This window comes from Hakea prostrata, chromosome 6, assembly GCF_041222555.1.
Source record: "Hakea prostrata isolate BN-2017 chromosome 6, UWA_Hpros_2, whole genome shotgun sequence".
NCBI lineage: Eukaryota > Viridiplantae > Streptophyta > Magnoliopsida > Proteales > Proteaceae > Hakea > Hakea prostrata.
The window spans coordinates 26,932,367-26,958,998 of record NC_142605.1 but is presented as its reverse complement, the minus strand read 5'-3'; the positions used below and the strand labels follow the sequence as shown (position 1 = coordinate 26,958,998).

The 26,632-nt window shown below is 39.6% G+C and overlaps 1 protein-coding gene across 2 annotated transcripts; it reads right to left on the bottom strand.

Annotated features, from left to right (window-relative positions):
* Positions 1-887: 887 nt before the first annotated feature.
* On the bottom strand, positions 888-26,632 carry LOC149012979 (pentatricopeptide repeat-containing protein DOT4, chloroplastic-like). Of its 2 annotated transcripts, XM_089158404.1 has the most exons (3): positions 24,386-26,632; positions 24,200-24,258; positions 888-2,077 (listed from the first exon to the last, which is right to left on the bottom strand). In XM_089158404.1, exon 1 carries the CDS (start codon positions 26,519-26,521, stop codon positions 24,686-24,688), a length of 1,836 nt encoding a protein of 611 aa, XP_089014530.1. In that variant the 5' UTR covers positions 26,522-26,632; the 3' UTR covers positions 888-2,077; positions 24,200-24,258; positions 24,386-24,685. The 2 variants fall into 2 exon arrangements, with proteins under 2 accessions (XP_089014530.1, XP_089014529.1); XM_089158403.1 differs by lacking the exon at positions 888-2,077 and having other exon boundaries at positions 18,265-24,258.

Here is a 26,632-nt window from a genome sequence, read left to right as displayed (position 1 = left end):
GTATGCCGATAGGGTACCGGGCTGGGTGGATGTGACAAAATGGTATCAGAGCCCACAGTTAAAGGAAATCTTAACCATAGGAAACAATAATGGAACATTCTTGAGTCATAGATCCAAAAATGACTCAAGTATTCTTAGATGTGAATAATAGATAACTTGTACTAGAAACTTAATAAATGAAGCATAATTTGTTTGTTGAATAATACACAATAATTATGATTTAACAAACATCACTTAGTGCAATAAAGAAAAGTGCATAATACACAATAATAAAGTGAAACAAAGTGAACTTTATTAATTTCTAGGAATTTTTACAAGAGTTACATCTATTAAAGCATAAAAGGAAATCCTAGTACAATCTATCTAGGAGACCGTCTCGATCTCTTGAGTGTCCTAACATCATCTGTAATTTGAGTGAGCTAAGACTCCATCATCTCCTATCTCGACTTTATCCTCTCATGTCTACTGTGTATCTGCTCTTGACTGACCTTTATCTTTTCCAGTATGGAAGTCATAGCTAACATCTGTGCATACAAGTCTGGTGTCTCAGGAACTGCATGTGATGCATGGTTCATTGTGTCGGCGACATATCGTCGACACAGGGCTATATGTCGCCATGCTGCTGGGGGGCGACACGACTCCCCCAGCGACACGATATATACCAAATGTCGGCGACATATCGCCCTGTGTCGGCGATATGTCGCCGACAAGTCGATATATCGCCAAAAAATCGGCAATATATCGCTACATTCGCCATATATAACAACCTTTCGTTTGTTTTTTGCCGATTTTTCGTTTGCTTTTTGCCAAAGTGAGCGGGACCCCCATATTCGTAGACAACAATATGTGAAGCATGAGCCATACTCAACATAATTGTATAATGAATTGTAAACTTTAGTACATCTCTTTACTACTTGTGTATTTGTGTTCTCTTTGCATATTTACATTAGTTTATATGAATTTTCCAAACTTCCAGTTTTGCCCGCATATAGCTGGACATGTGCCAATTATAAACTTTAGGTTCGGTGATGTTTTAGGTCAAAATAACACTCCCAATGTGTTTATTGGCCTCAAATTAGGTTACACGTCAAATTTCATGTCAAAATGACCTAAATACCCTTCGAAACAGGGGTTTGATTTTTCATCGAACCCTTGCCAAAAGTCGAGCGACTTTTGGCGACACGAGTCGACATGTCGAACCTTGATGTGATGGACCTCCAATCTCGAAATGTGATAATGTGGGAATCTCATGATGACTGGTATCAGCCTCATGCATCTCTATATCATCTCCTGTCTAGTCATCACTATCTGGACTAGCATCCTCATCCGACTCATCATCACCCTCACCCTCAGATCTCTCAGCATGGCTAAGTTGCATCTTATTGATAGTCCTCGTCCCAATGGCATAGCCTAGGGCTCCAGTAAGCTCAACTGTGTCCTCCAGTCTCACCTCGAAGTACCTGAAGATGAGAGTCAAAAGCCATCCGAAGCAAAGGTTCCTCGTACTCGGATGCGCTACTATCTCTACCATGGCGTTTTGAATGATGAAGGACAAATATATCTCGAACCCCATGTAGATGCGGTAGATGACCAAAGCCTCCATCACTATGACCCAATGGTGATGTTCGGCTTTCGGTATGATGTTCTGGCCCACGATACGACCAATGACTCTAGCCGAAGGTCTCACCTAGCACTCGTCTATGGAATGTAACAATGATCGTCGTTCCAAAGCATGGAACAGATCTCGTGAAGCTCGTACAGAAGAAGAAAGGAATATACATCGACACCCGTAGGTATCCATCTACACTCATGTGAATAGTACGGTACCTACAGAATCTGTGCTAATGTCCTCGTAGAGAATCGGATGCGTGTCTCCCGGACCTGACTCTCAATGATCAAATGGAAAGAACCCCGAGCTCTAACCTCGTTGAATGATGATAGGTTGCTGAAGAACAACCTCACCAACTCTAGATATACGGGTAAATCTGCAATGAAGAGATGTGTCCACTGCATGGTGTCGAACCTATACCTCTCCTACCACCTACCAGATGTCCCTGTGGTGGCATGATGTGTATATCTGTGGAGAAGACAAAAGAAGTTTGATGTTAGTGTTTCTGTAGAAAATTCATCAAGAAGGGTATTTTTGTAATTTTTCAGAAAATTTTGATTTTGGCACAGTTGCAATTTGAACATACTAGTATGTGCATAATACTTGGAATAACATGATAAGAGGTTTGTTTGAGGAAAATCCATCAAATTCATGGTCTAAAGGTAAATATTCAACAAGAATGGAAAGGAGATTTTTGCATTTTAGGTCAAAAGTGGATTTTTGGAATTTTTGAAATTGGTTCAATCAAATTGCATGCACACAACTACCATATCATATCAAGCATGTAGAAATTGATTTGGTGTTAAAATTCCTTGCGGTTTGAAAATAATTGAAGTTTTTCAAAAGGAGAATTTTCGGTTGTGTGAATAGTAAAAGTGAGCTTGTTTGTGTTTGTACTTGTTGTTAAGGCTTGGCATTGTATGGAAAATTGTTGGAGCATGTTTCTAAGTATCCCTAAACATGTTTCTAACCAAGAACAGCAAACATTTTATAGCTTTGAAAGAAATCAAAGAGAAGAACATGATATGAGAGAAGTGTGAAGTGGTTACCTTGTGTTGAAGATCAAAGTATGTTGTGGTGTTGTTGTAGAAGCACTAAACCACCTTGAATTACCTTGATAAACATTGGAAATGTTTTCTCGTGGCAAACTCGCCAAGGTCTTTAGTTGTTAGAAATGCCAATTGGGGAGTGTGAAATATGACTTTGAGGCTGATTTCATCTTCTAATCCTTGGTCCATTCGGTTGGTCGATCGGACCTTCATCAAGTTGGCCACCGTAGGCTAGGTCATCCCCCTTTTGTTGAACTCTTAAGAAAATATATTTTTTACCTATGATTTCTTATTAGATGAGTATAATTTTGATTCTGAAGCTTGCATTTTTGCAAAGCCGACTCATTCTACTTATTTACATTCTCTTCATAATAGAAAAACTATTCATTTTATGCTAATTCATACTGATGTGTAGGGTCCCTACCGACGTGTGTCTATTACTGGCCATAGGTACTTTGTTATTTTTATTGATTGTCACTCTCGTTCTACATGGATTTATCTTTTAAAACAAAAAAAAAATGAGGTTTTTCGATGTTTTCATGATTTTCATAATATGATTAAAACTCAGTTCAATGCCATTGTGAAGATCCTTCGCAGTGACAATGGCACAGAGTATATTGATGGTGAATTTCAAAGATATCTCTCTGACTCTAGCATTATATACTAGACCAGTTGTGTTGATACAGCTGCCCAATGGGGTTGCCGAAAGGAAGAATCGACATCTTTTGGAGATAGCCCGTTCACTTATGATTGCTATAAATGTCCCTGACCAATACTGGAGTGATGCTATACTCTTTGCCGCTTACCTTATTAATAGGATGCCTAATAAGATATTTGGTTTTAAATGTCCTAATGAGCTTCTCCAATGAACCTCTTCTTTTATTATTCCCTTAAAGGTTTTTGGATGTGTATGTTATGCTAGAATCACAGCCCATCAAAGTAAGCCGGCTCCCCACGGCCTACGCTGTATTTTTCTCGGGTATTCTGCTACTCATAAAGGGTACTAATGTTGTCATCCTCCTTCTAGGAAAACCATTGTCTCTATGGATGTCATTTTTAATGAGTCTTGCCCTTACTATACACGTCTCCAGGGGGAGAGTCCTAGAGGAGATGTGCTCTTTCCAACTCTAGACCTTTCTATCACACCACCCGAACACAAATTAGGAGTTCAAAATGTGTTTCCTGATCAGGGGGAGACTTCATCTAGTATACTTGAGGACTCTAATTCTCCCCCTCTGTTTTCTGAACCATGTGAAGAACCTAGCCAGGTGAAGACCACTCTTTTAAGGTACACTGTGGAGGTCTTTCAAACCAAGATTGACCAGAATAAGGAGGTACAGACTTATCAGAGGAAGAATTACAACCGGCTAAAGCATGTGGAGAAAGGTAACACGTTTCCACTTCAGTCTCTTGCTCCAGAATCAGATTCTACTGTTCCCCTTAAGGTATCTTCTTATGATCTTCCTATTGCCGTTAGAAAAGGAGTCAAATCTTGTACTCAGCATCCCATAGCTAAATATGTCTTTTATGACCCTTTGTCTGACTCTTACCGTGCTTTTATATCATCTTTGTCATCTATATTTGTTCCTAAAAGTTGGCAGGAAGCCTATGCTAATAAGATATGGAAGGCAGCTATGGTAGAGGAAATGCAAGCAATGAAGAAATATGATACTTAAAGAGTTAGTTACACTTCCTCCAGGAAAAAAAACCAGTGGGCTACAAATGAATGTTTGTGGTTAAACAAAATATGGATGGATCAGCCAACAAGTTGAAGGCTAGACTAGTTGCAAAGGGGATTACCCAGACTTATGGGATTAATTATCAGGAGACTTTAGCACCTATTGCAAAATTGAACACTTGTCGAGTTTTATTGTTTGTAGCTGTGAACAAAGATTGGAACTTGCACCAACTAGACGTAAAGAATGCCTTCTTACATGAGGAGTTAGAGCAAGAAGTCTATATGGAAAACCCACATGGTTTCTTCGAGGACAATACTGCAGGGAAAGTTTATCGGTTGAAGAGGTCAATTTATGGGTTAAAACAATCTCCTAGATGTTGATTTAGACGCCTCCTGAAGGCAATGACTTTTATTGGGTACAAGCAAAGCAATGCTGATCATATACTATTTATCAAGAAGTCAGATACTAACATCACATTTCTCATTTTCTATGTAGACGATATTGTCATCACGAGGAATGATGGTGAAGAAATTCAAAAGTTGAAGAACTTTCTTGGCAGAGACTTTGAAATTAAAGACCTAGGAAAGTTATAGTATTTCTTAGGGATTGAGGTGGCTCGATCAAAGAAAGGTATATTCCTATCCCAAAGAAAGTATGTCCTAGATTTATTATCAAAAGTTGGAATGTTGGGGTGTAAAGCAGTTGATACCCCTATTGAAGTTGGAGCTAAACTTAAAGAAAAAGAGGGAAAACCAGTGGACAAAGGAAGTACCAAAGCCTGGTAGGGAAGCTTATTTACTTGTCCCACACCAGGTCAAACATTGCTTATGCTATGGGGATAATTAGCCAATTCATGCATCATTCATATTTATCTCATATGAAGGCTGTTACTAGAATACTATAGTATTTGAAGGGAACTCTTGGAAAATGAATACTTTTGTCACCCATTGATAATATAAGAGTAGAAGCATACACTGATGCAGATCGGGTTGGATCTCTAAAGAGGAAGTCGATTTTAGGTTATTATACCTTTGTTGGAGGTAACCTAGTTACTTAGAAAAGTAAGAAACAGAATGTAATAGTTTTATCCAGTACCGAAGCTGAATATAGAACTATGGTTCGTGGAGTTTGTGAGCTACTATGGTTGAAATGCTTGCTACAAGTTGTTGAAGTCCAAGTTCCAAACCCTAAGATATGATATTGTGACAATAAGGTTGCTATTAGTATTGCTAATAATGCTGCACAACATGATCGAACTAAACACGTTGAAATTGACAAGTTTTTTGTCAAAGGAAAGCTGGAACAAGGGACTATTTGCATGCCTTTTGTGAGATCTGGAGACCAAGTGGCAGATGTTTTCACTAAGGGTTTAAAAGAAGGAGATTTCCTTCTAATTGTAGGCAAGTTAGGCATGACTAATATCTATGCCTCAACTTGAGGGGGAGTATTGGTAGAGTTCTACTAGGAGTTCAACTCTTTTAGAGTTTTTGTTCATGTAAATTTCTTCTTATTACTGATGGGTGTCGAATCCACCAAAGATAATCCTTCTCTCAACTGAATTTGTATTAGTAGTGAGTAGGGTCGAATCCACAGAGATTGGTGAAGATTTATTCTTTGATAAAAATTGGGTGGTTTTGAATGAACAAATTAAATAAAAATAAACGAATGCAGTAGTTAACAAGAAAATTAGAATAACAATACTTTTGATCAAGATTCAACTTCAGAATTGATTCTCTCAATTGATCATTGACTTAAAAAATAAAAACTTTTAATTTCGGGTAGATTGGTTATGGTCATTGAGGATCAGTCCTCTAACAACCAATCTTTCCCTACTTTATTGATAACCTTCGGATCTGTCCTTTGAGTTATTCCCTAATTAATAAACATAACCTTCGGATCTGTCCTTTGAGTTATGTCTATTAATCGCATAAAAATTTGAAAGACCCAATCCCTAGTCAATAAACCCGGAAAAGCCTTGTTTATTTAAACTAGGATATACATTCTCATAGCAAAATCTCCAGGGCATTGATTACCCATTCGAGAATGCTATTTGTCACTTATATAAGAATAATAAATAATTATTCTAATTGACTAAATATTGTATTAATCATAAAACAACAGGCCTCTTGTCTAAGGATTAATACAATAACATAATAAATATGGAAAACCCATAAATACCTAAGAATTAAAGAAAACTAATAATCCGAAATCTCACAATTGGCGAAAATCAAACATCCATTAATCTTGATCGAAAGATTGGAATTAGCTAGACATGGAAAAGAAAAACAAAGAAATGAAAATAGAAAACATTGTGCCGTTCTTCCTCAGAATTGTGGCTTCCTCTTGTTATAGCTTGTGATGTTCAATCTCTGAAAATGCGTTCCTTCTTATAGAGGATTCCTTCCAATTCTGTTATTTCCATCGTTCGCTTTGGCAATGCAATCCTTCCCAATTCAGTTGTTTCCTTTCTTCCTCTTTGCCAATGCAATGGTTTCCAATTTAGTCACTTTCCAATTCAGCTTCTTCCTTAGATGTCTGATTGCAAGAGAAAACGAAATATTTTGCTTGTTGAATTAAGACATTTGACGAAAATCCTTCTGATTTGGGCTAGATCAAACCTCTAGCTTTGGACATAATCAAATCTTTCATCTTAATTTGGGTGTGATTCTTTGATTTGATTTAAAAATGTGTCAATATGGTTCTAACCATTCTTTTTATGGATTTGATATCCAAAGGCTATAGTCTATCCATATCCAAATAAAACAACCAATTAGTCTCATTAAAATACAAAGGATTTGATATAATATTAATGCAATTAAGTGACCTATCAATTACCCAAGTAAGGGTTTTTATGTAATAGTGTTCTTTCCACTTTATTATAAATAGAGGGCTTGAGATCACACTGATCAATATAAGTCATTCTACCACAATCAACTTTCTCAACAGTTAGGAGTTGTCACAAATGTGGTCATCCAGGTCATATATAGAGGTTTTGTTGTAAACTTCACAGCAAGCCGCCTCACCATGTTATAGCTGCATCAACAAAGCCATCTACTACTGCCACTCCACAGTTAAATGGGAAGATTATGAAAATATTCTTTGGCTTAGCAAGTTCTACGCGATTCAGTCTCAACCTCCCATCGCCACCTTTGTTCAAACAACAGGTAATGCTATAGCTTGTATTTCTACTTTCAATCCCATGATCATTGACTCAAGGGCGTCTAACCATATCTCTGTGTCTCAAGTAACCTTTCATCTTTTCACCCATCCCCATCCATTGTCACCCCCGCTGATGGTTCCATGGTAATGTTTAAGGCACAGGAACTATTAGTCTCACACCCACATTATCCCTATCCTCTGTTCTATTGGTACTTGAGTTTCCTTTTAATGTATCACCTGTTCATAAACTAACGACCACTTACAACAATTATGTTACTTTCTTACATGGTAATTGAGTGTTTCAAGATTTTACAACAAAGCACGCGCTTAGTAGAGGCAATTGGGAGACATGTTTGATGATGTTTCCCCTATTGCATGTTCAAGCACATCTATCCTTCACCATGCTGTCTGGACCAGCCTTCATTAGACAATTTGGAAATTTTAGACAAATGTTTTTATTCAATTTCTTATTTACCTTGAGAATTGCCAGTTGCAGAAGCTTCATCACATGAGCTATCACCCTCAGGTCAATAATTGGCTGATACCCTTTTCTCTTTTTCGTTCTAATGTGTGGGGACTATGTGCTATTATTTCTTCTTTGGGCTTTCATTATAAATGAGCCACAAGCTTGAAACCAAACTAGGTTCTAGAAAATTAGGATAGGAAACACTGAAATAGAAACTAAATAAGATAAAAGTCAGCAGTCTTTAGTCTTCATTAAAGAACTTCACATAATCTACTCTTGGACCCCACAAAATCTTCAAAGAATATTCCTTCAAGGCCAAAAAAGGGTCTGACACTGTTCACGTTGCTGTACATGCTAACAGCATTTTGGCCTCTTTTTCGCCCTTCTAGAAAACCAGGTAAACTTGTTTGACTTGGCCCAATTGGTCCAATGGAAACTGGTTTGATTTTGCCCAGGTTTTACATCAACTCTCCCCTTCTTAGAGAAAGTTCTTCCTCAAATTTTGTAGAGTAGGTCTGAACTTTATGTTGTGCACGTCTGTCTTCAATCCATATTAATATTTAGATAGTGAAATGAAGATATGAATATAATCTAGAAGACGTGGAGTACTCCTCAAGTACTTAGGTGGAATAACAAATTCCAAGCGTCCAACTTCCACATCACCAGATGTATGCATTGGGTCTTCAACTCCTTCAAGCTCAAGGACAATAAATATCTTTCTTCTCATTCATGGTCTTTTACATGGCTTCTTCAATCACTTCCTACATTGCCCATGGCTGCAACTTTTTTGGCTGCGAATTCTTCACTGCAATTCTTAATATTTGAAATATCAAGAATTGACTCTTCAATTGCAACGATAATTGGAGTTCCAACGTTAGCCTCATAGATGTCATTGTTTCCATCTATGGTGTCTTCACACTCTTCTACTTCAAGGGCAACATCAACAACCCATTTCATCTCCATATTCTGGTTCAACACACCAACTTGCACAACGGATTCAAATATTGTACTCACCAGGCCTATCTTCTTGGAATCATCCATCTTCAAAACTTTCATGACTTTAGTGTAGTATCTGTTGGAGGTGGATGGTACTTGTGACAAACTTCAGCTCCACTCATGGATTGCTCTTTCCATAGAGTCCAATCTTCAGCTCCACTCATGGATTGCTCTTTCCATAGAGTCCAATCTGTCCATTAGCCTTCATAGAGATTGAAGTAGATTATTATATGAAACTAGAGCATGGTTAGGGTCGTCAGAACTCAGAACTGACCTCTTCCACAATGGATCTGATAGAAAATAATGTAAGGCTAAGATCAAGGATGACTTAGCCCCAATTAAACCCACAAATCAGAGAATTAGAAGTAACAAAATAAAAATAAAAAAGAACAGAGAATGGGGATAGATGGATTTATCTCTCGACAGCAAGGCTCCTTCAGCCCTAGGTGGTTAGCTCTCAACAGTTAAGTCCTCACCCTTCTTTGTCAATCAAAGAAAAGGCAAGAAAATAACACAAAGCAAAGCTTCATAATCAATTTAATAAATCTGTGCATGACTTAGAACAGCCAATTTCATACATATATGTATATACGTATGTACATGATAGACCCCTAATAAACCGGATCTATAAACGGAGGACCAGAATAGGCCTTTTGGAAATAACCAGCAACTAAATGATTGGCTGAGTGGGAAACGGTTGGGCAAGGGACTGCAATTCTGGCTAAGGGGAGAGGAGAGGAGAGTGGGAGGCTATCGAAGAATTCAGTGAGACTTTTGGGTGACAGGCTTCTGTCAGAGTGGGAGAGCTTGCACCAGTTGTTGTAAGTTCTATTTCTTTTATTTCAACTTTCCAGCTTTCTCCTTTAATCACATATCAAACCTTAATCAATCCAAGCTCACCGCAGCACTTCTGTAGTTAGAATTTTGGGTACCTATCAAGTGGCGTCAGAGCAAGTTTGATCTTGGGGCATGGTTAAATCAAGAATGGAGGGTAGAGTGAAAGATTTGGAGAGCACCGTAAAGGACGTGATGGAACAATTGTCCAGTGTGGACTCAAAGTTAGATTCTCTGATCCAGAACATTAGGAAAAGTGAACAAATGTTTGAGGCCATGGAAAAATTCAAGAGCAACATGCAGGCGTTCACGAGCACTCAAATACGGGGAAAGGCAAACCAAACCGAAGAACAGCGGTTGGTGATGCCGTTTAATGGGGGACCACTAACATTGCCGAACATTGGAGGTGAAGCTTTGATAGGATCTCAACCAGGGTTGTTCAAATATCAGGAACTGAAGTGACTAATGCGCCATGCGAACAATCATATCGTCTTGAACTACCACATTTTCATGGAGATCACCCATTGGGTTGGATTGCTAGAAATAGAGCAATATTTCACCATCACTTGATGCTGGAGGAAAAAATTCTGGCTGCCCTGGTGTGCAACGAAGGTGCAGCTGTAGGATGGATGCAATACCGAGAGATGAGGAAACCATATGAATCGTGGGAACGGTTACAAGATGAACTAATTCATCGTTTTGGCAATGCTCAATTGAAGACCCCTCAAGAACTCATTTCTCTGCTGCAGATTGGGACACTTGCAGAATACACAGAAAAATTTAAGGCTTTGACGGCAACAGTGGGACACGTAGATGAGGTGTGGCTGAAGGGCGTCTTACTGGCCGGACTCTCAGCCAAAATCCAAGCTGAGATACGAATATTCACACACCCCCCCCCCCCCCCCCACTCAAAATCCAAGCTGAAATACAAATATTCACACCCCCAGAGCTGGATTCTATGATGAATTTAGCCCAGTGTATTGAGTCAAGAACTGGGCTTTAAGTGGCCCCATTAAAAATCATAACCTACAACCTAATTACATAAGCAATGGCCCGAAGGCTGGAATTAATAGAACAGGCCCAAATAACCCTCCAAAGCCATTAGTAACGAGCCCCACAAGAAAACCCTCGATGGCCTATCCTCTGCCTTCCCTTCCCTTATCAGCAACAGCAGAGGCTCGAAACCACCTTCCGCAGCCACCGTTTGCAGTGCAGGAGGGACAGCAACATCAAAGCTTTCCCATAAAGGATCTCACCTATGCAGAATGGCGTGATAAACTCAATAGGGGTCTTTGCTTTCACTGTGACGAAAAATACCATGACAATCACCAATGCAAACACAAGCAATTGCAGGTTGTGCTTCTGTGGGAAGACGATGGCAAGACGGAAGACCACAGCGATGGTCCTGGACCCAAATTGCAAGGGTGCTTGGAGGAGACGAAGCAATTGAGCTTTCCCACCATTCAGTTGTTGGAATCCATACTCCCAAAACCTTCAAAATCAGAGGCGTGTTGCAGGGAGTTGACGTTGTGGTCCTTATCAACAGTGGAGCACCCCACAACTTTGTTGTGCAGAATAGGGGGTTTAAGGTGCTACTTGGGAATTGACAACAGGAGCAACGCAAAGGGGCTTGCCAAGTACTTGGTTTGCAGCTACAGGGAATCACCATGGTTGAAGACTTTTCCGTTTCTTTTGGGGAATGTCGATATCATCCTGGGCATGGCTTGGCTGTCTACCTTGGGAGAAATTCAGAGCAACTGGAAACTACATACTATGAGTTTCAAGCAGCAAGGAGGAATGGTGAAAGTGTGAAACTAAAAGGGGATCCAACTCTTCAACAACTTGAGGCCACACTCAAAGGAGTTTGGAAAGCCATCAAAGCTGGGGGAGAAGGCTTTTTACAACAAGCATTCCAAACCAGCGTGCCAGAAGAACGACCAGTGGCAGCAACACAACTAGAACCGCTCCTGGAGGAGTACCAGCAGCTGTTCAAAGAACCAACTGAGCTACCCCCACGGCGGGACCATGACAATGCTATCCACTTAGTGGCTGGCAGCCAGCCACCAAACATACGGCCCTATCACTATCCACAATCCCAAAAAAAGAGGTAGAACGATTGGTAGGAGAAATGACCACCGCTGGGATTATTCAACCAAGTACCAGCCCATACTCAAGCCCCGTCTAACTAGTGAGGAAGAAAGAAGGCAGCTGGCGCTTTTGTGTCCACTACAGAGCCCTTAACAGCATAACCATTCCTGACAAGTTTGCAATACCTGCCATCGATGAGCTTTTGGATGAGATAGGGAAGGCCACAGTGTTCAGCAAGCTATCTGAAATCAGGGTATCACCAACTAAGAGTTGTTGAGGATGACATCAAGGAGACTGCCTTTTGTACCACAACAATCACTATGAGTTTCTAGTCATGCCTTTTGGTCTAATCAATGCTCCGGCCACCTTTCAAGCCCCAGTGAATGATGTCTCTAGACAGCAGTTGCGGCATTACATCTTGGTGTTCTTCGATGATATCTTAGTTCACAGCCCTAACATGGAAGAGCATAAGCAGCACCCACGCACCACATTCGATGACTTTAAGATGGGCTGGGGTCTAATGGAATGGGTTGGGCCCAAGGGGGTTTCTTGGGGAAACTAACGGCCCAATCTTTGAACTTGGTTTCTTTGGGCCTAAGGTTGATACTTTGGATACTTGGGTTGGGCCCAATTGATAAGAATTTTGGCTCTTAATATGTGAACCAAACCCATAACCCGGATTGAGTTGAGCCGAACCAACCCCAAAAACTCTAAAACTCCATCGTCTTCTCCCTTTTCTGCGATCAGACATCTTCGCCGTCGTCTGCTGATTCCCACTAGGTGCCCACTAGGCGCTTCCGAACAGCTTCCACTCCCTGTGTGACCCTTGTTTTGTATTCCATTGCTAAGAGCAATAACCTCAACCATTAAACCTTTATTTGGCACTCTTCTCATGGTTAGGTGAGAAACATCTTCTGCACTTAATCAGTCACAACCCTCGGCCGCTTCCTGCGCACTTCCCTACGCTTGATTGAAGTAGTGCTGCAATTCCTCCTCTCTAAGAACCGATGCAGATTCGATATGAGGAAGCTTTGCATCTTTCCCGTTACCAAAATCGATAACCAGCGCCTTCTTGAAGTACGTCCAGGTAAATTCCATCCAGTTCTTGCAATAGACCCAGTCGAGTGCCTCTCCTTCCAAATGTTGGATCGCCACCCCAACCACTGCTATTCCTTGATCTAGTTCTCCCAACAGAACAAAAGAACCTCTAGAATCCATCTCTGAACTTCTCCCTCACCAAAAAACGAAGGCAATTTGATCACCTCCGTGGATCTTGAATGCTCTGATGCCAGTTGATAGAACCCTACTAATACTTCAAAAAATCAATATGAAAATACAAGATAGAACTGGTTTTAATGGTGCCAGTCACCCCCACACCCAAAGGTGTCCCTTAGCCTACGACTACCCAAGAAAACTCTCCAAAACATTCGATCCCCTCTCCACTCTATTGTCCCTCTATTTATTACCCCCAACTAACCCTAATTCTCTCTCTCCTCCACATGGCCTCATTCTAGGGTCCTAACATACTGTTGTAAGTGGCTTCCTTGGGCTGAGTATTGGTATAGTACTACATACCATGGCACAACCAAGATGAAACCTTTTAAAGCTGTTTATGAGAGGGAACCACCTGGGTTGTACCACTGGGAAGCTCACAATTCAAAAGTAAACGAGGTCAATGAATACTTATAGCAGTGGATTACATGGTGGATGAGTTGAAGGCAAACCTCCTTAGAGTTCAAGACCAAATGAAACACTATGCTTATGGAAAACAAAGAGAGAGAGTTTGCAGTGGGAGATCAGGTCCTCTTACGCATTCAGCCTTACAGATTCCAAAATTTGGTCTAGAGACCTATTGAGAAGCCAAGCCCCAAGTTTTATGGACCCTATCAAATAGTTGAACGAGTGAGAAAGGTAGCTTACAAGCTGCAGCTGCAGCTTGAGTCTAAAGTTCGCCCAGTGTTTCATGTATCTTAGCTCAAGAAACTAATTGGTCCTCACACACCAGCTCAGCCATTGCCACCATGTCTAGTGGAAGACTGGGAGTCACAGCTCTATCTGGAAGCACTGATGGCCACTCAGTATTCAGAAACAAGAGATCTTGAAGTCCTCATCTAATGGGGATTTGTACCCCTATCGGAAAAACACATAGGTAAATTTCTTTGAGGTGGCACAGCTTTACCCGGAATTTCACCTTGAAGACAAGGTGCGACTTTCCCTTTCTTTTAGGGGGCTCGGTGGGGAGTATTGACCCCTAATAAAAAGGATCTATAAGGGTAGAATGGGCCTTTTGGAAATAACCAGCAACTGATTGGCTGGGTAAGAAACGGTTGGGCAGGGGAGTGCAATTCTGCTTAAGGGGGGGAGGGGAGGAGTGTGGGACGCTATCAAAGAATTCAGTTAGGTTTTTGGCTGACAGACTTCTATCAGAGTGGGAGAGCTTGCACCAGTTATTGTTAAGTTACTATTTCTTTTCTTTCAACTTTCCAGCTTTCTCCTTTATTCATATATCAAATCTTAATCAATCCAAACCATGGTTGTTCAAGGCGCCAAGGCAATGCTAGGCGATGGAGGGCAACAAAAACCAAGGCAACAAGGTGACACGAAGTCACCTCCCAACAATGGGCCAAGGCGACAAGGTGCCCGCCGAGGCGCATCTAAGCGAATGCTTTGACAACAATGATCCAAACCATCTTGACATTCAATATAGCGCTTCCGCCGTTAGAATTTTGGGTACCTATCACGGAGCCTTCATCTGCTTCTATCTCTTCTTCAATATCTTCACTTTCCACGGTTTTGGGATCTTCTTCTTCCACACCATTCCCTTCTTCACCTGCTTTAGCTAGGCGCAACTCTTGTTTTGCTGCTTAAAGAGAGGTAGATTTACCTGCCGACGCTGGGGAATGCTCGTCGAGAACTCCAACGAGTCCTCTAAAAAAGTCGAAACCTTCTAAATGGCCCTTTTTACGCCCAGAATTATTTAGCCTATCCCACTTTAAGTTAATTATTTAGTGAGTTGGGTTTAGAACGTCGTGAGACAGTTCGGTTCCTATCTACCGTTGGTGTTAAAGGGAGAACTGCAAGGAGGCCTTCAAGACTGTTAAGGATTGGAGCGAGCGAGCAGTGTTTGCGTGTCTATATATATATAGGGGAGGAGAGAGAGAGAGTGCACTATAAATTGATCTCCAAGTTGCATAAAATATAGAAATTATGGGCAGAGAATTTTTACTGATCTAGCTAATTATCTCAAAAAAGAAAGAAAATAGAACTTACTAAAATTTAAAATAAAATAAAATAAAATAAAAAAGAATAGACACCTTATAAATCAGCCACATACTTGAATGCTAAAATGGAAACTAACTTTTAGAAGCTTAGGGAACACTAAATTAGAAAACTAAATAAAATTAAGGGTAATCTTCAGTTGGACCCCTTGAGGTTTGGCCTAAGTCAAATTTAATCCAAAATAATTACATTTTGCATTTGGCTTCTTTGTGATACTAAAACTATCAAATAGACCCACTGTATTAATTGATTAACAGATACTCTTACTTTAGTAAATTTTATGATGAAAATGCCATCATCTTTGTTAAATAGTTAAACAGGAATAGATAGGTCTCCTACCTATGCTATCTATCTCCTCAACCCCATCTCTCCATAAATCCAGTTGCTTCCACTAGAAGCAAAACCAAGCTTCGCTCATCATTCACACCTTTGAAAGCTTTCTTTCCCTTCTCTATGAAACTAGTTATGGTTTTGCTTTATGATCAATCTGAGGTGACTGCTTTCTTCCCTATTACTGGCAGAGACATCATCTTCACCTCTAACTTTGACAGAAGAAGTCACTCCTACCATACTTGGTGGCACACCTCCAACTTTTGCAAACTGCAAGTTGCCAAGAAAGTGAAAACATCTGCCTTTTTCCCTTTAAGTATACCTGTAACTACCCCTAAGTGATCAAATTTAGGCAAAGGCAAAGTTTTAGCTTGAAAAGAACTCGTATGACATGTTTGCTGGTCACCCTAGTCAAATATCTGGAGATTTTGGGTGATTGTCAAAAATATTAAACCCATAAAGATTTCTAGCGACAAATTGTCCCCTTCCTAAAATGTTGTGCCCATGTTCTGAAATGACCTACAAAATTGAACACAATCCCTCTACTTCAGTTTAGATGTCACCCTTGATGATCTTGAATCTTTGTGTGAATCTGAATAGCAATTGTCTCAATTGTCTTGGGCACCCTGTTTCTGAAAACATTTCCTAACATATTTTTCAACTGAACTAGAATAGCTGGAACAAAACTGTTAAAACCAAGGAAGAAAATTTGACCAAAACAAGAATTTTGACCTTGCAAAAGGCCGAAATTTTGATGTTTCAGTTGAAATTTCGATTGACACCGAACACTTTTTTCTAGAAATTGAAACTTCATTTTCAAGCCTCATATGGACTTAAAATGATTTGATTTTTGCATACTACCTATTTCAAGCATAATAAACATAATGGAACTAGTATTTTGCTAAAAAAAAATCATTGAAAATTTATCATTCAAGTATACTAACAAATGACTGGTTCCAACAAGTGCAAATTGTATTGCATACAGGCATAAAATCATCAGCATACATGACATGTTTTGGTAGAATGGTTACATATACAACAAGACAACAAAATAAAATGACCAACTAGATCAAGTGATGGTGTCTAACATATATTAAGTTGAAGCCTATATATCATATATATACATAAAATAGAAGTACATAATTTTAGAAAATAATTATTAAAATCAGAAAATGAAAAAATGGTAGCAAATAATAAAAAGATAAGTTTAAAAGATCATAGCCCTAGGCTAAACATATATTAATTTCAAGGCAATACAAAATCATTTAAAGGCATGAACAAAACAACAATAAAAATAGCGGAAGTTTGGAACTATTGGGTATGGCTTATGCTTCACATTCTATTGTTGCCAGAGTTTCCTTTATCGCTATTGTGGCTTAGGAGGTGTTTGGAGGCAAAACATTAGCAAAAGAGGTGTTTGAAGGCAAAGGAGTCATGAAAATTAGGTGAAAATGGGATAGAAATCAACAAAAACTAAGGAAAAACTAATTGGAATGTTGAAATGGTCCAAATCTCCAAAATTTCAGTTGAAATTTGACACTTCTCCAAAATAATTGGAATTTCATTTCGTTTTTTAAAAATGCAGACATTTCGACCAAAATTTTGACAATTTTGGTGAATTTTCTTCTATGGTTAAAAAAACAAAGTTTAGGTACCGCAAACTACAAGCAGTTAGTGCAAGAGACCTTCTCTCCAACTAAGTCCTTGTCTTTGGAACCTTTCTTTGAAGACTCAGAACTTCAGTCATTCACTGAAGAATAGCGAAAAAAATGTACCCAAAAAAGTTTTGATTGGAAATTTTATTGATAAAGTTTTTTTTTCTATCATCCACAACTTCATCGCATTGTTTTTTCTATACAGCGGAGCTCCTCTTACTGTTCTCTGCAGAAAAATATGGTTGAAGGAACAATTCAATATTATTAGATTTTAAACACTCTAAAGCTGGGTTTCCCTTTCTTAGGCTCTCAGGATCCCCGCCAACAGCAGCAATCATAACTAGTCTCATTGAGAAGGGAAAGAAAGGGATTGTAGGCATAAATAATGAGCGAAGCTTGGTTTTGCTTTTTGTGGAAGAAGCAAAGAGCAACTAAATTTATGAAGAGATGGGTTGAGGAGAGAAAGAAAGAATCTATTCCTATTTAATAGAGATGAGGTTACTTTTGTCATAAAATTTACTAAACTAATAGTATCTGTTAATCAACTAATGGCATGGGACAATTCAATAGTTTTTGGATACGTCAGGGGAGCCAAGTGCAAAACACAATTTGTTTGGGATTAAATCTTAGGCCAAACCTCAGGGATTCAACTAAAAATTACCCTAAAATTAATAGTCTTCAGTCTCCAATCTTTATAAGAGAACTTCATATAACCTACTCTTGGGCACCACAAAGTCTTCAAAACTATTCCTTTTAAGGCCAAAAAAGGTCCGTGACACTGTTCACATTACTGTATATGTGAACAGTGTTTTGGCCTCTTTTTGATCCTTTTAGAAGACTAGGTGATTCGTTTAATTTGGCCACCAGTTGGTCCAATGGAAACCGGTTCAATTCAACCCAGGTTCTACATCACAGAAACAACAGTGTCACTTGATGAGTTCATGCCTGTGTAATATCTAACTTTTTTTGCAAATTTTCTCTAAGATTTTGACGATCAGTTTAAAACCTTTTCTTCCTTGGTTAGTCTCAAAAGAGCAAGGGCCATTTTAGAAAGGAAAGATAATTTCTAAAAAAATCAACCTGGGCATCGAGTGGACAAATTTGATGCATACATCAGTCGAGGAGGGGGAGGCCTGGGGTTAAAGACAGATGTCCAGAAAGATTATGACAAAATGGCATGGGAATTTTGCTTAAATGTGTTACTTAAGTTCGGGTACCCAAGAAGATGGAGTGATTGGGTGAGAAATTTGCTAGAATCATCAAGGCCTTCGATATTTCTCAATGGAGGATTGGTGGGGTATTTAAGGGTACAAAAATGTTGCATGAAGGTGACCCCTATCCCTGCTTTTATTTATTACTGTGGAGGAAGTGTTTTGTAGAAACCTCAAAATTTTGGTGGAAGAAAGGCAACTCAAATGCATTGAAAGCCAAGACGAGTAGAGGTTCCATATGTTGTTCGATGATGACATTCAAGTAATAAACTATAAGGCTAATTTCTCCACAATAGGAGCATAAAGTATGGCTAATCAATGGCTTTCCTCACATTGAACAAGGGCATAAGACTGTTCAAGTGTAGGAAAAGGAGAACGACTCAATACTTGCACTCTAATTTGATCATATTCTACATTCAAACCTACCAAGAAGTCATATACCCAAATCTTATCAACATGCTTCCTATAAGTAGCCACATCATCTGGATTAGTGGGGTGATAGTCCCCATAATGATCCAATTCCTGCCAAAGAGATTGCAACTCAGCATAATATTGGGCCACAGTCAATTCCTTTTGTGTAGTCTCATGAAGCTTCTTCTATAGCTCAAAAACCTGTACATCATTCCCCAATTGTCCATATGTTTCAGTAGTAGCCTTCCAGATTTGGACTGCAATATCAAGTAATAGGTATAGACAATGTGGGTAGAATGGCTTGAATTAATCACTGTGATCTCAAGCTCTCTATTTATAATAAAGTGGAAAGAACACTAATATATAAGTACCCTTACCTGGGTAACAAGAAAATAGAAAATTACATGAACAAAAAGTATAATAGAGTTGGACTCCTAATAGGACTCAACCAACACTCCCCCTCAAGTTGAGGCATAGATGTTAGTCATGCCCAACTTGCCTCCAATAGGAGGAAATCTCCTTCCTTCAAACCCTTAGTGAAAATATCTACCATTTGATCTCCAAACCTCATAAAAGGCATGCAGATGAGCCCTTGTTCTAGCTTTCCTTTGACAAAAAACCAGTCAATTTCAATGTGCTTAGTTCGATAATGTTGTACAGGATTATTGGCAATACTAATGGCAGCCTTATTGTCACAATATAGCATCACAGGATTTGGAACTTGGACTCCAATATCTTCTAGCAAGCCTTTCAACCATAGTAGCTCACAAACTCCATGAACCATAGTTCAATAATCAGCTTCAGTATTGGATAAAGCTACCACATTCTGTTTTTTACTTCTTCAAGTTACTAGATTACCTCCAACAAAAGTACAGTAATCTGAAATCGACTTCCTGTCAGGAGATCCAACCCAATCTGCATCAGTGTATGCTTCTACTCTTAAATTATATGTGGGCGACAAAAGTATTTCTTTTCTAGGAGTTCCCTTCAAATATTACAGTATTCTGGTAATAGCCTTCATATAAGCTAAATATGGATCATGTATGGACTGTCCTTACTATCCCCATGGCATAAGTGATATTTAGCCTGGTATGGGACAAGTAAATAAGCTTCCCTACCAGACTTTGGTATCTTCCTTTGTCCACTGGTTCTCCCTCTTTTTCCTTAAGCTTAGCTCCAACTTCAATAGAAGTATCAACTGCTTTACACCCCAACATTCCCACTTCTGATAATAAATCTAGGACAATACTTTCTTTGGAATAGGTATATATCAAAGCCACCTCAATCCCTAAAAAGTATTGTAACTTCCTTAGATCTTTAATCTCAAACTCTTTGCCAAGAAATTCCTTCAACCTTTGAATTTCCTCACCAGCATTCCCTGTGATGACATTTCGTCCACATAACCAATGAGAAGTGTGATATTAGTACTTGACTTCTTGACAAACAGTGTATGTTCAGCATTATTTTGCTTGTACCCAATAGAATTCATTGCCTTTAGGAGGCGTCCAAACCAACATCTAGGAGATTGTTTTAACCCATAAATTGATCTCTTCAACCGACAAACTTTCCCTGCAGTATTATCCTTGGAGAAACCATGTGGGATTTCAACCCCTAGAGCTATGTATAATTGCATATGGACCCTTTAAAATATGTATAATTGCAAATAGCCCCTGGAAATATGGAAAATTGCAAATAGGCCCTAGAAATATGGAAAATTGCAAATAACCCCCCTTGGAAATATGGATAGTTATAGATAGCCCCCTGGAAATATTGATAATTCCATATAAGACCATGTAGATCTTTGAATTCTCAAAAGAGACCCCTTCATACATATGCAATTATAATTAGACCCCTGGTCTGGTTTGGTCCATGATTTCAGTTCAATGGTTTAATGGTTCAAGGGTTATAAAGGTTTTAAGCTCTTGTTTTAAAAGAAGAAAAGAGAAAGAAAAAAAAATAGAAGGAAGAGAAGATCAGAGATGGGCGATGGGTTTCTGTGATGGTTTCAGAAGAAGAAGAAGACAAAAGGAAGAGAAGGGCAGATGTTGGTTGATGGGTTTGTGTTGGGTTTCCCCAATGGTTTCAAAAGAAGAAGAAGAAGAAAGAAAGAAAGAAAGAAATCAGAAGAAGAAGACAGAAGGAAGAGAAGTGCAGAGATGGGTTCAATTGTGGGCGATAGGAAGAGAAAGGCAGAGCAATTGCTGAAGAAGATGAGGATGCAGTGGATGGTTTCGGTGACGGAGGAGATGCAACGGCAGTGGAGGTTGGTCTTTGTTAGCTAGAGAGAGAGATTTTTGCTTTTTTCCCTTTTTTTATTTTTTCTTTCTCTTCCCTAATCGAACTTAGGCTCTGATGCCATGTTGAGAAACACAATGTTGGTAGAATGGCTTGAATTAATCAATGTGATCTCAATCCCTCTATATATAATAAAGTGAAAAGAACACTATTACATAAATACCCTTTCTTGGGTAACAAGAAAATAGAAAATTACATGAACAAAAACTCTAATATAGTTGGACTCCTAGTAGGACTCAACCAACAAAGACGTGTAGAGGTCCCATGTGTTGTTTGCTGATGACATTTTCTTGTTTCCCAACACATCAATGAGGTATGTCAAAGAGTTGGTCTCTTTTTTGTACCATTATCAAGCCTACTCAAGTCAGAAAATTAATTTAGAGAAGAGCAAGGTCTTCTTTGAGAAGGTACCATGGCATAGGCAGCAAAGAATTTATGAAGTTTTGGGTGTCCCAACAGCTGATTTGCCAACATGATACCTTGGTGTAGATCAGTTCAAAGGTAGGGTAATGAGGGAAAGGTTGATGCCTATGATGGATAAAACAAAGAATAGACTACAAGAATCAAGGGGAAAATTACAATCTCAAGCAAGGAGGGTGGAGCTGGTTCGGTCAATGATATCAAGTATGCCAATTCACAACTTCTTAATTTATTGGTGACCTTCAAGCACAATCAAGTTAGCAGAGCAATGGATGAGGAACTTTATCTGGACACGGAAGATAGAAGCGGTGAAAAAATCACTGTAAAGTGGGATCATGCCTAGGATGAGAGAAATTTAGGGATTTGAAAATTAAGGGATGTTAACAGGGCATGCTTGATAAGGCTAGTATAGAAAACTAAATATGATCAGACAAAGGTGGGGGAATGTCTTAGAGCTTAATTCTTTAAGTCAAGCAACATTTCTTCGTTGGTCCTTCCAAGGTTGAAGAAAGTACAACACCTAGAGAAGCAAGGACAGCAGTGGCTTGTCTGGAATGGAAGGATCTGGTATGACTGGTGGATAGGTACCTTTTTCTACTGTAGAGTGCCCTACAGAAAAAGAGGGGGACACCAAGTAAGGGAGGGCAGTCATGGCAAATTTTATTCAGGAAGGTAAACGGGGATTCCCTCACATGGAACTTGGGTTTTTGTTGGTAGAGGAGGCATCTAAAACCCAGCTGCCAAGCTTGAGTTCACAAGATAAATGCATCTGCAGGTAGCATAGTTGTAAAGGTGTCGCCTAAGCATCGCCTAGGTGACACCTTGGCGCCTTGGCACCCTGGCTCTTTTTTGGGTCAAGGCAACTCGGTGTCACCCTGTTGCCTAGGTGACGCCTTGGCGTCTTGCTTGGTGTCACCTTGGTTTTCGTTGTCCTCTATCTCCTCGCCTCACCTCAAATTGTCGCCTAAACAACTATGGGAGGTTTACTATAATCGGCACGGAATTGCACTAGGAGAAAGTATCCTAAGGTAGAGTGGGCCAATATGCCATGGAAGATTCTGCTGCCAAGACAATCTCCTTTGGGTGGAGGCTTCTCCAGAGTAAACTCCTAGTGGATGTGGAATTAAAAGAGAGGAAATCAACTTGTGTCACATGTGAGTACTGCACTATGGTGGAAGAAGACCTGGATCATATTATGGTGAGGTGTTCATACAGAAAAGTAATATGGCAGAATATCATAGAGAACTTCACAACACACAATGGGAAGAGCAACAGGATTTAGCGGGTACGTGCAGCTGGTGGTGATGGAAGAACAAGACAACTGTGCTGTGTGTAGCATGGTTGAAAGGCTTCATATTGGCAGCTTACTTCATATGGATGCAAAGGAATTTGAGAAGATATGAAGGTATGCCCTGACCAAATATGTGGGCGATCAAAGTGATTAGAAATGAGTTGGCTGGAGGCTTATCAAGGTGAACAAGGACAACCTTTTGCAATCAGATTTGATTCAATCGAAGAAGATAGGGTGACAGTGTTGGCAAGTGCAAAAAGATGGCCTGATGAAGTTAATTGGGTGTTGCCATCTCCAGGGTGGATGAAGCCAAACATAGATGGGAGTTCCATGGGAATCCAGGCATAGCAGGAGCAGGAGGAAATTTTGGAGATGCAGAAGACCCGATGATGCATCACTTCTGTTTCTTTCTTGGCATCAAAAAAAAAATTGAAGCTGAGTTTGAGGCACTGGTACGAGATTGGAGGAAGCACACGCACAAGGTTGGAACAAGACATGGGTAGAAACAGACACAAACGCAGGGGTAATTTTGGAAAATAAGAAGGAAATTCCAGGTTTGTGCTTCAGAGATGGTGGAAGATGCAGCCATATTTAGAGGCGATCAAATGGCAGATTACTCACTGCTACAGAGAGACAAATGTCAATGCAGACTATCTGGCCAAATCAGCTGTGAAGGAGCAGACTTTGGATAGAGTTCAGACCTGGTGGCAAGTGTCATCTGTAAAGAGATGGAGATGGATGCTAGACCGAGATTTTGGTTCTGAAATTACTAGGGCGCAGCCCGGTTTGATGTTAAGGGATTGTTTCTATAGCTTACTTGATGAGTTGATGTACTCTATACTTTCTTATTCCTTCATTAATAAACTGACCTTTCACCAGGGAGGAAAAAGTCACTTACAATATAATGATTCTATATAATAAGTGAACAGTCAAAATAGGAAGTAACTGCTTATAGATTTGTATAATATTTGAGTTAGTAGTTTGGTCAATAAAATAAGAACTTAAGGAAAAAAGAAACCAGAGCTAGGGGTAGACCTAAGATAACCTTAAGAGAAGTGGTCAGAAAGGATATGCATAGCTTAGGCCTTGTATCTAGCATGGCCTCAAACAGAACTGATTGGAAGGCAAGAATCCATGTAGCCGACCCCATTTAGTCGGGACAAGGCTTATTGTTGTTGTTGTTGTTTTTAAGGAAAAAAGAAACCAGTGAGAGAAGATTCCCTAGCTCATAAAAGACAATAAACAACAGCTTACGATATGTACATCACACAACATTAGATATCTATCATGTGCCCCACAACCAACACAAAGTGGTATAAACTAGTTAACTTTAACATTCTACTGTGGAAATTCATGATTTAAGGCTCTATGAGCCACAAGTAAAATATGTAAGTCGTGACATTTTAAAACTGAAAATAATTGCTCACCAAAATAACCACAGAAGACAGAAAATTCCCAAACATGTGCTTTCTTCAATCTCTTCAATCTGCAATTCGGTAAATGTGATAGGTTTATGTAAGGAATGCTAGGTAATTTATTCCAAACTAGTAAATTAGAGAACTCGTAATTTATACCACAACAGAAACCAGTAATTTAGGCATGCAAAAACATACCACAATCAAGAATTGGATGAGAGTGGGGCAATGCAACAGGAAAGTGATTTTCAAGACAAACCATGAGGACATAATGAGAGTCACTGCAAAGAACATCAATTCTTCATGGTCTGCATGGTAGAACGTGACTCAGCAAGAAGCAAAAGATTAAGATAGACAAACTGGCAATCTCAATGCATCCTCTTCCTACTCAAGGTAGTGCATCACAACTTCCAATTTGCAACACCTTACACGTCTGACCTTCTTTAGATTTCCTTGTTCAGCATAAATCTCAAAGGATCAATGGTGGCGACTCATCTCTTATGGGCAAGAACCAAACGAATCACTAACCTCAATCTGGCTCCACCCAGTTTCCTTCACCATTCCTCTCTCATTAATCAACCTTCTCATTGCCACTGCATCTGTCCATTTTCCAACAGATGTATAAGTATTAGCCAATAATACGTAATTACCAGGACTCTGAGGCTTCACAGCAAATAATTTCTTAGCTACAAGCTCCCCAAGCTGAGAGTTGTGATGGGTTCTGCATGCACTGAGCAATGGCATCCATACTTGAGCTTTTTGGGCATGCAAAGGCATCTCTTGGATGGTTTTAAAAGCTAACTCCAAGTACCCACCTCGAGCAAGAAGATCAACTAAGCATGAATAATGTTCTATAGTAGGTTCCAATCCATAATCCCTGTGCATAGTTTGAAAGTACTTCAGACCATCTTCAACAAAGCCTGAATGTCTACACGCTGATAACACAGTAGTGAATACAACTGCATCTGGCTTTAATGCCTTGTCATTCTGCATGTTTAAGAAGAGATTTAAAGCTTCTTCTCCCTTCCCATGGATGGCATAACCATTTATCATGGAACTCCAGACAGCTAGATCTTTGTTGGAGACCCAATCAAATACTTCTTTTGCCTTCGTTATGCTTCCACATCTACAGTACATGTGGATCAATGCAGACTGAATGTGCAAGTCTGATTCTAATCCATTCAACTTAACATAAGCCTCAACTTCTTCTCCCATGCTCAATGCCCCCAAGTCAGCACAAGCTGAGAGTACAATTGTTAACGTTATCCTATTTGGCCTGATACTTGTCCCCAACATATTTTTGAAGAGTTTCAAGGCTTCACTTGGATGCCCAGAATAGGCATATCCACCAATCATTGATGTCCATAGGACTACACTTTTTTTATCCCCTAAATTGAAAACCCTTAGAGCAGATACAAGATCTCCACACTTTGCATACATGCTTATAAGAGAGCTTTGGATTGATTCTTCATAGTTGCACCCAGATTTAAAGATCAAAGCATGGACCAACGAAACTAAAGATACACTCCCCACTTGGAGACAACCTGACGTAAGATAAATGAACACGACAGAGTCCAAACCAACATCTTCTCCTCTCATCTGGTTGAAAATATCAAAAGCTTTGGCAACATCCCCACTATCCAAATACCAGCCAATGATTGTTGTCCAGGAAACGACTGATTTCTCAGCCATCGAATGGAAGATAGAAAGCGCAGCATTGATATCATCACGCTTCACGTACATGTTCATAATTGAATTAGAAAAGTGCAAGTCAGATTCAAACCCAAGTTTAATACCACAACAGTGTATCAATAAGTCATGCCAAACGACGGAATCAGAGCCGGACCCGGAGCAACCAGAAGCAATGCTCAAATAAGTACCCAAGCTTGGTTGCAAACCGAGTACCACGATTTGCTTTAACAGCTTAAATGATTCATTGATCAAAGAATTACCACAGTAGGCTGATATCATGGAATTCCAGGAAATCAAGCTTTTCATGGGCATTTCATCAAATATTTGACGAGAAGCAGCCAAATTTGAGCATTTGCCGTACATGTCGATCAAAGCCGTTTGTACAAAGACATCATTATCGAAACCCATCAGGAACGTATGAGCATGTATCTTTATACCATCTCTTGGCAAACCAAGTTTCCCACATGCCTTTAAAATCAAAGGAAACGTGAAGTTACTGCCGCGAACCCCAGATTTAAACATGGAAGAGTAAATTTCGAGTGTTTCTGTGAATAACCCATCTCTTGCAGAAGTTCGAATCATCAAATTCCATAGGAATAACGACCGTTTCACATTGTAAACGAGGTGATGCGAACGATGCATTGGTTACGGGCATCCTTTTCCAGAAATAGACACGCATATGATGCATTGGTAAACGGATGGAAACAGAACTGAATACGCTGTTGATAACGCACTTCCAGAACGGTTTTTGTA